This window comes from Anas acuta, chromosome 7, assembly GCF_963932015.1.
Source record: "Anas acuta chromosome 7, bAnaAcu1.1, whole genome shotgun sequence".
NCBI lineage: Eukaryota > Metazoa > Chordata > Aves > Anseriformes > Anatidae > Anas > Anas acuta.
In genome coordinates, this window is record NC_088985.1 from 16,706,881 (window position 1) to 16,719,148 (window position 12,268).

The 12,268-nt window shown below is 42.1% G+C and overlaps 1 protein-coding gene across 2 annotated transcripts; it reads right to left on the reverse strand.

Moving 5' to 3' along the window:
• Window positions 1-2,087: 2,087 nt before the first annotated feature.
• On the reverse strand, window positions 2,088-10,925 carry PLAU (plasminogen activator, urokinase). 2 transcript variants are annotated; one of them, XM_068689454.1, is made up of 11 exons: window positions 10,814-10,925; window positions 9,301-9,408; window positions 8,164-8,206; window positions 7,905-8,009; window positions 7,246-7,411; window positions 6,926-7,011; window positions 6,648-6,861; window positions 5,864-6,018; window positions 4,863-5,003; window positions 4,119-4,267; window positions 2,088-3,281 (listed from the first exon to the last, which is right to left on the reverse strand). In XM_068689454.1, exons 2-11 carry the CDS (start codon window positions 9,358-9,360, stop codon window positions 3,087-3,089), a joined length of 1,314 nt encoding a protein of 437 aa, XP_068545555.1. In that variant the 5' UTR covers window positions 9,361-9,408; window positions 10,814-10,925; the 3' UTR covers window positions 2,088-3,086. The 2 variants fall into 2 exon arrangements, with proteins under 2 accessions (XP_068545555.1, XP_068545556.1); XM_068689455.1 differs by having other exon boundaries at window positions 6,648-6,837; window positions 10,814-10,924.
• Between the last annotated feature and the right edge of the window lie 1,343 nt (window positions 10,926-12,268).

A 12,268-nucleotide genomic window follows, 5' to 3' on the forward strand; every position in this document is an offset into this window, starting at 1 on the left:
ATGCTTCAGGCTTGAGCCTAAAGGACAAGATTTCATTGAGATTCCTGTTCCCATCCTTCCATCACAAATAAGCAATCTTCATGTATCCAAACTAAAATAAGGTACAAGATGTAGTGTGCTTCTGAGAAGGTCAATGGGCTTATTGGATGGAGGGAGTTTAGCTGATGCATTTTCTGATAATTTTTAAAGGATTGCTATATTGTTTGGACCTGAGCAACTCTGAATTCACATTGCTATGAAATGACAGTAGTCAGTCTAACATTGAGCTGAGTTTATCTACCTCATCTCTGTTTTATCAAAAAGAAAAAATAAAAAAAGGATTTTTTTTCTCTTTTCAGTTTTTTTTTACATTCTTTGATGTCTATAACCTGAAAAAAAAAAAAAAGCATATGACTGAAATATTACTATTATTTAAAAAAAAAAAAAAAAGTCAATTCTTTCCCAGATATTGCTCATTTGCATTCAGAACACAGCTTTCAGCTCACAATTATCTCAATTGAGACTTTTCCAAAATGTTTCTGAAATCTGGAGACATTGATCATTAAGCAGCTAGCATCTCAGGCAAGAAGGTTTGTATGAGAGCCCCAAAGGCTTGCACATACACATCTGAGATTTTCTTATCTATAATAAGCACATAAATGTTACTATCATCTGATCTGCAACAATCATTTAAGTGTTGCTAACAGTCCTGTAATGTGATTCCAGTAATACTCAAATTCTGAATTTCTGAGAGAAGATGAGTAAGTACCTAGTACCCAAAACAAAAACATTTGGGTATTAACTTTATAAAAAGCAGGTCAAAAATGGTAAACCAAATTGCTGGCCTGTGATCTTTTGACCTGTAACTACAGGAGTCTTACTGGCCTACTGCATCATTCGTTTAGGATAGAATTGCTGATTTCAGAAATTAGCCTGCTAATTAGATCCATGATGGTCACTTTGGATTAGGAAGTCATTTTTAGCAGTGTTAAATGCTTGCCAGGGTATTGTTATAACATGTGCAGGCCTTTTGCTTTAGGATTTCCAAGTATCACACATAGCACATTCATATATGGTGCTGTGATACAAAGTCTTCCCTATAAACTTGCTGTAAACACCACTTACAGCAGAGGCTCCTGTCTGCCCATTTCTTGTAGCTTCTTTAAAAGAAACAAAACCACAGCATACAAAGCATGCTCTTTCAGATGTTGGAGTGATGCTAGGATCTTAAAGGGTTCCCTTAACCACCCAGAAGACCTTGAGAACATTTGCTGCCTTTAACATCTACCCAAACAACAAAATATCTTCAACAAGGATTTACTTCATGTTTATAATTGACGTTCTGTCCAGTACTGGAAATTCAGTTGGCTTTAAGTATGGCTTTGTTCTTAGCACTCTTCTATGAATTCTCTTCCAGGTGAACTTTTCCCAAAAAAGGAAGTGAACTGTAGTATGAGGAAAGCTTGTTGTTGAGGTATAATTTCAGCTACCTAAGGTTTTGCTTAAGTGTTTGAGACTAATGTCAAATGTATTTCTTTTATGAAAATAATATCCACAAAGTATTGAGAAAAACTGACATGATCACTTCCTTTATAGCACCTTTCTACCATATTGTTGCAGTGTTTTGGCAAAGGGAGTATACTGTATTGTTACACCTGTGCTCACACCTCAATCAAGATAAGAAGTATGCTTCTGAAACCTATCTCCTCATTTCCCACCTGCCCTGCTGACTGGTTGGAAGCTTATTGCAGAGTAGTTAAAGAGCATAGTGTTTCCTTAGGCTGAAACCTAAACAAGACCTTTTGCTTTGAGATTTTGCCTAATGTGCCACAGTTACTTGGAATGTCTAGTCCACAGGAATACTCAAAAACTTCCTACAATACAGATATTAGATCATATTTTTCAGCCTATGCTACTTGACTTACTCATTTGCACATTGCAGTTCAGTACTGTACCTCAGAGTTCAAGACAGTCAATTTTTGTGTGAAATGCTTTAGTAAAGAGGAAGTTCAGTGATCTAGAGAGACAGTGATTAGTTATAACTTACTAAGAACAGTCCTGTTTTCAAATCCTAGGCTTTTGTTTCAAACAAAGAAGGAACAGCCCCATAAGAATAATAGTTTTATTTATAGATTTATATATATAATACAAATAATAAGTTAAACATAATAAAAAATTAAATAAAAGAGGAGGTTCCAGCCCTCATATGAATAGTTCCATTTATAAAACAAAGACAAGTTTTAAAATAAAACCAGCATAAGTCTTAGGAGAATGAAGTAATTTCTATGCCATAACAGTTAAGTGAATGGAAGTGACATGCTGACTATGACAGTTGTAGCACTCAGTGAGTACTGAATCCTTACATCTCCTCAGTGTTGTGTACATACATGGAAAGAAGTGCCTTAGCTAGACTAAGGGGACATAGGAAGTGGAACTGGAAGTCCAGTCATACTGTCAAAGTTACTTTCTTTAGCTCCCTTCTTCAATGTATAACCTCTGGGTGTACTCATACCAACACAGCTGCAGTTGTCATCCTGAAGATTTTAGTGTTAGATCTGCAGAAGTGAGCCCTGTGTAGAGCCTGTTGCTTCAGTTGGAGTTGAGTTTGGTCCTTCCTCACACATTAAATGGTAATTAAGTGATAAGTAGTGATGCTATAATTCCTTGCATATTCTGATGCAAAGCATTTGTCACCCACTCAGTACTGCTGTTCACAGATTAGGTCTGACACAGCACTGCTCAGGGTGAGTCAGGTTTTAGACTGAAACCATGTACCAAATGCACACAAGTAAAAATGAGTTCAAGCTTAACCAATACTACCTGACCAGATACCAGTTCATAAATTAAGTGAACAGATAACTTGATATGTATAATACTATGCATGGGAATACTCATTTAAATGTTAAATATTTTCACTTCCCATGGAGTGGTTCTTGGTAATTCATAGTAGTGAGTTCACACCAGCTGTCTTTCTGCATCAGAAACTGATGTGAGTGGCAGACCACAGGAGCAGTTAAAAGTAGACTCTTATAGTAAAGTCAGTACTTTGTGTCCTGGCATCAGCACAGACTTAAACTTGTTCATTTGAGTCCAGATGCAGTAAGATATCACTTGGGTTCAGGGAAAGAACGACTTTTGGTTAGCACTGCATTCATATGGGAGTCAATCCAGTTAAGGTATTTAGTAACTCTGGTGTAAACACCCGGCTTGTTTTGCTTTGCGCAGCCGTCTCCCCAGCTGACAATCCCGTAAAGTGTCATCCTGCCATTGTGCTCACAGACCATGGGGCCGCCGGAATCTCCCTGAGAAGGCAAAGAGAGTAAATTAGGCTGTTTTCTGCAGATGGAGCCTTTGTAACATGGAACCTGTTACTGCTGTTCAGAACTGGAACAAGCAGTCAATACCTATGAGCTAGTTCTAATTTTTGAAAGCACTGTATAGGTAGAACCAAACACTCAGCACCTGCTGCAGCTAGAGCACAATCTGTACAGTAACAAGGTCTCTGCTCACCCCTAGCTTGCACAGACAGTAATTATTCTGGACACAGCACTTATGAAAGTTATGACAGCTGTTAGGCTAGTTATACAAGATGAAAGCCAGCATGTCCAATCCTGTATCAGAATTAATCATCCCCCTACACAAGGTACTTGTACACCTATGGGTAACTCCTGTTTGTTTAGTGGCACACCCATGCTGCTTATTGAGGTGCAGGGAAGCAAAGCCAGTTTTGAGGAATCCGTCTGAAGGCTTATCCTCCTGTAATCCACATTTTGTCCCTCCAGAAAGCTATAGTTAAATAAAAGCGCAGGCTGACACTAGCACAGCTACTATATTCCTCTGATGTGTGTATCTACTGGCCTTTGCTGGAACGAGTTGTAAATAAAGTTCTCAGGAGCAGTGGCAGAGACTGCAGCTGTTGCTCCTCCAAAGGCTGGTCTGGAGAGGTTAACACCTATCTAGATCCCCACCGGCTTCCCTGTGTTCAGCCACAGTACAGGGTCAACTCCCCTAGCTTTGCTGAGGAGCCTCTGTAGAAAGGACTCTCCTGACACTTAAAGTTAAGCAATGCTACCAGTTGATCCACATGATCAACATGCATTTAAAGTGATTTGAAACAAGCAAACAAAACCTAGTTTTACCTTGCATGCATCAGTTGCCCACAGCGAGTCTCCAGCACAGACCATGTTGTCAGTAACTCTGATACTGTCATAGTATTTAGTTGTGCATTTGTCCTGTGATATTAAGTTCACACTGGCTGACATCAGTCTTTGAGCGTAGTAAATATCATCTGGATAGTAAAGGAAAAAAGTTTATTTTCACCCTCCAAGAGGAAAAACAAACAAGCTAACATGTTTCTAGTACTCATTGATGCAATGAAACAAGAAAGCCAACACCACCCTTAACCGTTCTAATTCTGATTTGAGGCTCTTACTTCCAGCTTATATGGCATTGTTTTACTTATACTGTTAGTGACCAAGTTTTTAAGAGAAAAAGAAGTGTTCCAACTGCAAACTGTGAAGCTTTTTTTTTTTTTGAAATAGCTGGTGTTTTTTGGACAAAATTATGCATAGATGATATCCTTGCTTAATCCTCTAGCACAGCTTTGTCTTCTAGTTCTCAGTACATAAGGAATGCAAAGACAGCTGTTGATTACATCTTGGCTTACTGGGTATGGTTGACAGGTGTGAGAAGACTAAGATAAGTCCTACTAGCAACTAGAAAGACCTAGAGAAAGTTAAAGAAAGGACCTCATAAGCACATAGAATATATAGAATAGCTGCAATGCTTTTTTCTCTTCTCGTCTTTTGGGGATCATGGTGTAGAAAATAACCAGTTTCCATACAGTTCAAGCAAAACGTTCAGAAGAGAAGTCATTCACTTACAATAATCCTGTTTTCCATAGCCAGCTATTTCACACTGGGTATTGTCACGTAGCTTAAGGTTCCTCTCTGGCAAGCAGACTGTTCTTACATACTTGGATTCTACTGCACACTGTCCAGAAGCTGTTCTTATTCTTACTAAAGCTAAGAAAAGAAGTCAGAGAGAACACATTTAAACTTCTAAAGCCAGCTCCCTTCACATTCTCTGAAAATAGAAAGATCCTGTACAGTTTATAGGGGTTCTGGTTGCATATGAACTCTCTCATTGCTTTTAGAATGGCTGTAGTCATTTACTAACAAAATTAATTTTCCAGCATTGAAACTGGTAAACATTGCAACTTAAACTACTTTCCTGAAAGAATAAGGGGTGATAAGTCAGGGATGAGGTGTTCTGTGAAAGGTCATCTTCAACCATATAAAAATACCAGTTTCCTGACTGTCTCTAGAGTGTGGCATCAGTCACCACACTCAAGAGGGCAGTTTATACTGAACTACTCTCCAGAAGTATTATGCAAGTGTTCTTTGTGCCTTTTTCTTAGTAGCGGGCATCTGGTTAGGGTTATAGAATTTAAAGCATACAGTGGAAGAGCTGCGTCAAGTTCAAGAACAGCAATTCTGTTCCATCCAAGTTAAAGAAACTTAACTGATTTTGTTGGCTTGTGTAAACTGGAGAGACTTCAGAGAGTCTGGATTAATTCAGGCAAACTTTTAGCTGATGAGGCATTCCTCTACCATAGCACATGCACACAGCAGGTGGATTTCTGTCTCTACCCACTGTACTTGACAGTGTGCCAGGTAATGCACTGAGGAGCTTTGCATCTGAGATGTCACAAATCAGACTGACACAAATGAAAGTTGCACCACAGGCCTGGTTCTCAGAAGCACCTGACTCCTGTTCCTCTTCATTTGTTCTCTGGTTCTACTTCTTATACTTGACATACACCATAATTACATAGCCTCCAGCTATCCTCAGTATTTTAAAGGCTCATATTAAGATGACTTACCAATGTCATTCTCATTGCCACCTGTTTCATCTGTAAAGCCTGGGTGAGAGATAATTTCATCCACCATGAACACTTGTTCATTTTCATCAGTAACATTCAGTACGGACTTCCCAAGGAAGACTTTGTAGGCTGACGTTCTTGGTCTTGTTTTTGACCTGAGTGAAAGTAATAAGGCCCATGAAGGCTACTGGTTTCTGACAGTGAGGTCTGCAGTTTAAATCAAGTCCCAGTTCTGTTTCATGTTTACTTCAGTAAAGACAAGAAAAAGGAAAGTTGACACAGCTGTGACAGTTGATCCAGTACACTAAACGAAAGACTCTTGATTCACCACATAGAGTGAATAAGCCAGATGTCCAGGTACTGCAAAAATGCTTGTCTGGCTAGCTGCTACTAATGCCAGGCATCAGCAATCAGACCCCCCAGCAGAATGCAGGGAGGATCAGCTTTCCACAAGGAAAAACACCCTAAATTAATTATTCAGCAGCTCATCACCTTCCAGTACAACTGTTAAGTTTTGGGAACAGCTAAAGTAGAAGGAAATCCTGGTTCCAATTTTGGGTAAATTGGTTTGAATTGCATAATCCATCAAAGTTCGCAGTCTGTTAGCTCAGTCTGCTAAACCTGGACTTCCAAATACATGTTTATGGCTGCTTTTCTTATTCTGTGTAATTAAAAGAACATGCTAACTAGTTGATTTTCATCTTTGCTTAGTGAGGCAAAAAAAGACAGCTGAAGGAAGTTGCAGATGGACGGATGCAGAGCTGTAAACACTTACGGAGCATACGGATCATAAAAGCAGTGTGCTGCTGTAAGCACCCAGCAGGGGTCAATGAGGCTGCCACCGCACAGAAACTGGTCAATACCCAAGATGTTTTGGAAGATGCCAGCTATCCAAGGCTGAGACTCAACCTCAGCCTGCCTTCCACCAACAATTTTGAAGTACTTGCTGATGCTTCTCTGACCACATGTGCGCTCTGTGAGGAAGATATCATTCAGATATTCACATGACAGACAAGCATATCCTCTGTTAGAAACAGTTCTCTTGAAAGTAATGTTACTTACCACACTTATCTACGTTGCAGGGTGTTTCTTGAAGGGAGAATCCCCTCCAGGTGTAACACCAGGGCCTGCTCCGTCCATTTGGGTTTCTGGAAGATACAGGAAGTATGCATGTCATTAACACAGTTTATGAAATGGTTGTCTTAGATTTTTAACTGTCCTGGAAAGGCCAGAGGTGCTCTGTTGCAAGGTATGCCAGAGAAAGTGACTGTTTGAACACAGAATTGGTAGCTTTCATCATAGCTTTTACTCCTTTAAAAATGTACCATCCTTCAAGACATTTCTAGGAATGCCATCACAGGAAGATGGATGCATCATCTTACCTGCAGTACTTGTGTTTGCCCAGTCCAAGCTGCAGAGCATTCTTCATGTCAGCATGGTAAGCACCTCTCTTGATTACCGAAGGAAGATCCCATAGTAAACACCCTGGTTCAGTTGCTGTTCCTCTGTAGTTCTCCCCATTCCCAGTGTAGCATGTACTGTCATCATCTGAAAAGAAACAAAACCTTTACTTCTACCACAGAACAGATACAACAATGTCTGGACCATTTTTATGAAAAAGCATGCATTAGAAGCGAAAACAGATGGCTGATTATAGTGTTACTATTTAATGTTTTCTATTTGAATTTTGCACATCAAATACCTCATGCTTTAAAGCATTTATGTTGTTTTAACAACTTCACTGTACTTCAGAATGTAATTGTTCCCTCCTCTGGACACTCCCAAAGAAGATCATTTATTTTTACAAAGTGAAACATGAACGAGGAAATAGGGAACAGTTGTGAGGAAGCAGGGACAGAACTAGAGATCCCAGTTTTGCTCCAGTATTTACCCATTTCTCCTCAAATAATCTATTAGTATAAGGTGCTGCAGGATATCCACTCATGTTTTATGGGTACTGTTTTCACTTAGCACTTCATAAGTATTATGTGCTCATCTCTCCAATTACTTCAGCTATTATCAAGGAAGATTGATACTCTACCTATTTCACAGTGAAGCCCACCGTAACCTTCTGGGCACAGGCAACGATTTATTCTGCTGAAGAGGTAGTAGGTAACACATGTTCCTCCATTCAGACAGTGACAGTCTGCAAGTAGAAAACCACTAATTAAAGGCAAAATATTTAAATGGTGAAGTAAAGTGAAGTGTAGTTGCAAACTAAGTTTTCTGTTTAAGTGTCATTAAAAAGTCCCTTCATCAAGGTTAACAAGCTCTTTTTAAATTAACAGGCAGATACTTACCCTTGTGTTTATGTGATGGTCTGTAGTGCTTCATGCCATAAGCCTACAGGGAGGAAAAGAAGATATTTAAGGAAACTTTTGTTTGTGTTTTTTTTGTTACCCATTACATGCCTAAGCTGTGTTCCCTACTGCATGCTCTCCCCAATGCTTTAAAAGGTTTTTGCTCATAGTTACCAGCTCAACTTGCTCTGCAGAGTCTGCATGCAAATGCAAAGTGGATCTTAGCTTCAGCAGCACAGACAAGAAAATGCCATACCAAAAAAGGAGAAAAAAATAAAACCAAAACTAACAGTCTGAAAAACCTTTACCAACTCAGTCCACCACATCAGGTCAACACTGCAGGTGTTTCTGCTGTGAGGACCTGGGCAGCTCTCAAGGGTCCCTGTGGAATCAGATTTCTCCCTCCCCACCTCTCAGTTCCTAAGCAGTACAAAGATGAAATATCCTCCAGCTGCCTGTCCTTTTAGTGACCTTCATGTTTTGTGTTTGTGCTATGGGATAATAGCCAGTAGATTTACACAACAATAGATTTTCACCCCGAACTCCAGGTTCTGCCTCCACTTTGCAGGCTGGATAGTTGCTCCCATGGATAAAGAGGTAAAACTAGTCTTTTTACAGGGGTCAAGGGGGTTTGTCTGAGCTCAAGTGTCACAGTAGCAACATAATTCCTTAATATCAGGAAATGGCTCTACTAGTAGATGTTAACTGTCACATAAGTTCTGAGTCAAAAATACTCAGTCCATTGCTTTTTTTTTTTAAGGCTTTGCACTCAAGTAAGGTAAGGTGGAACTTTACTTAAGGTCTAATATCCACCTGCATGAAAGGCTATCAGATTCTTGGTACTTGGTGTCCAAAACTAGATTGCATTATGAGAAAATATAAGATAAATTTCTTTGTTATTGCATGGTGTCTTCACTATTTGTGCTCTAGAAGACACCTTAAGTTAGAAGAAAATCAGAAGGAAACCAAAGGGTTCAAAAAGGTTTCTTGGAATTATATGTGCAGCAAACGTACATGCAAAGGCAGCAGAAAGAAGCATTCAGATTGAACTCCTAGTACCCTGTCCAAAGTAGAAGTATAATCAAAGAAATAAAAGTGGTTCCAACTAGAACCCCTCTAATTTATTTTAAAACTTACTGGATCTAGTCCCGTGACAAGAGTGGCGAGGGTTACTGAGAGGAAGATTAATAGCTTCATGGTGTTAGCTAACTTCTCACTTCGTTCCTCTTCTGTTTTGTTTTGATTCTGAAAAGGAAAGAGAATTTAGTAGCATGTTGTAGCCTGCAGCATCAGCTTTCTGTTGTCTTACTTGGTTTCAGTGTAAGTCATGATACAACTGACGAAAATTAAGAGGTCGCTTACTGTGGAAGATCTGCATATTATTGCCGTAAGTTCAACAAAAGGTTGTTTCATTGCTTGAAGCTTTTTTTGTACATTTAGATACGTAGCCAGATTTTGTGACATGCAAATAAATGAGATAGGGAAATAGGAAAAATCTGTAGTCCTGGTTACTGCAGCATAGACTAACAGTCAGAAAGTGGCAGATGGATTTAATTGCAGTCCAGCAGTTTGTACCTATCTAACTGATCATTACTACCTCGTAGCAAGACTCCTAAGAGCACTGAACAACCCTTTTAAGACCTGGAAGGGAAAGCTCATGTTTTCAGTACCTCCGTAGCTGTCAGCTGCATCATGTTGATGCTGGGCACTTGCATAACCCTGCCTGCCTCTGCCCACCACAAACTCTTGACAGTCAGGTCTTGCGGTTACCTCACTGAGAGTATTAGAGAGGCTTAAAATGCCTTCTGCCTTGACCTCTTACAGGCAGCTACTTCTTGTCATCAAGCTCATATGGTAGCAATCCTCCCAAATGGCTGTTAAAAAAGACTAGTCTGGAAAAGTGATGCAGGAAGGAGCTACAAAGTACTCCTTTTTTTAAAAGAAGAAATACAGTTCAAGTCAGGGAATTTCTTTCTGGGGAGGAAGAATGCACCCTCAGTTCATTAAAAACAATAGTAAGGTAACTATAAAGAATCATTAGGAGACTCCACAGGAACTTTCCTTTCATCTACATTAGCTTCTTTTTTTCCCCCCCGCAGACTAGAGTTGGTGCCCCACGTTGTTTCTGCACCCCAGGCTTTCAGGTTGCACTAGCTGTTCTGTCACCAAACGGAGCACCTACTGCCATCTCAGTGCATCTTCCAGCTTAATTCAAAGCACTGCAGCACAAGTACAAGCCACCCTGGGGCACAAACCAAAGCGTGGGAGAGGATCAGTGCATTCATTTAAAAAATGCAGACCCAGTCCCAGGCGAACCGCTAATGCAGCTGCACCCCCTGCTTTGTAAGCAGCTCAGAAGGCACACTGCTCAGATGCGGCTCGCATTTCTGCAGGCGCACTCTCCCTTCAGCACAATTCACATGAGGACAGCTATTTTTAAAGGCGTTTAGCAGCTATACGAACCACTCAGCCCCCTAAATGATTATTTTCTCAGGCCCATCCCTCAGCGCGCCTATCTCTGCTGCAAACCACGCGGCGGCCGGGAGCGGCCTCTCCCCTCGGCACCCCGGGGCAGCAGCGCCCTGCCCCGTCCCCACACCGCGAGCAGCGATGGCTTCTCCGCGCCGATGCAGCCCGGAGCGGCACTTACCAGCCCAGGAGCGGGGCAGGAGGCCAGGCACCGCACGGCCGGAGCTGTGCCGGCAGCAGCCCGGGGCGGGCGCTATAAAGGCCCGGCCGGGGCGGTGCCGCCGCCGCTCCCCGCCCGCCCCGGGCCGGGCCGCCCCCCGGGCCGTCCCCCGGGCTCACCTCGCCGCGGGGTGACTCAGGGCGGGGGTTTTCGGTTTCGGGGGGCACCGGCAGCCGGGCCGAGGTCCACGTGGGGCAGGGAGGCCGCTTTCGGCCTCCCCGCGGCCTCCGGCAGCTTTTACGAGAAGTTATAAAATCAAAAGAGAAACGCGAGCGGCGGCCGTGAGCAGAACGGCTCGTGTCCAAACACGCCTGGAGACGCGAAGGAGCGTGGTGTGTTGTCCTCGGGTTTTTGTGGGGTTATCCCAGTGAGAGAAGCCCTAGCCCCCCAGCCATGAAGGGCATTACATGGGTTCCGGGGGGCCGAGGGCAGGATTTGCCGGCACCTGCTGGAGGCCCTACCTGTGGCCGCAGCCGTGTGGGCTGGGAGCGTCACTGTCCCTGCTCCTCAGAAACCCGCCGTTCGCCGAGCAGTGTCTGCCTTCCCCAGAAATACTTGAAGCGCAGCCATTTCGTTAGATGGAACTGGCGATGTCAACTGTGCAAAAAATGCAGGCCCTGAAAACCCTGAAAACCTGCCTTCTCTGTGCCCTGCCAGTGCGTTTTCTCCTCATGCTGTGACCTTGTGGCACTGTAGTGAAGAACACCATGGGCACATAGTGTTTGTGGGCACAGCCATCCTGTCTGCCTTCAGGTACTGCAGGTGACTAAACCGAGGCAGGTCTCTGTGGGCTGTGTGGCAGATAAAAAGCAGTTTCTGCAGGGACTGCTTTAGAGCAGGGATTGATGTGAATTTCCCTTGGAATGTTTCTCACAGCTGGGCTATTCACAGCTTAAGGAGGCCACCCTTATGTGTTTGGCATGTAACTTCACTGGTAAGAGAATAGTGTAGCTTTCTTTCCCCCCTTTTCTGTTGAGTCTGTGATATAAGCATGCACTTATTCAGGTGCTTACATTCTCTATACCTTTTGTTGTTGTTGTTGTTGTTATGTTATCAGCTCTTCGGGCTCATGTGAGAACAGACCTCACCTCTGCTAAAAGCATGCTGAATCCACATTGACTGGATGGCAGGAACCACGTCAAGAGAAACAGATCAAGTTGGAAGTCAAAGTGAACATAGGTAAAGAACAAATCTTTCTGCATCTCAGGAGGTTAATTTTCCTCACTCTCTCTGTGGTGAGTGAATATCACAAGCAAACTGATCCTTTAAGAAATAGGGTGGATAATGTGAAGGTAGAATCTCCATTGCACTTTCTTCACTCTAGAATACTGGCTGTGCACTGATCTTATTCTAGGTAATAAATTCCAGGAAAAACAATGCGGATTTTAAAATTACTCTGTAACTTTTATTCACTTA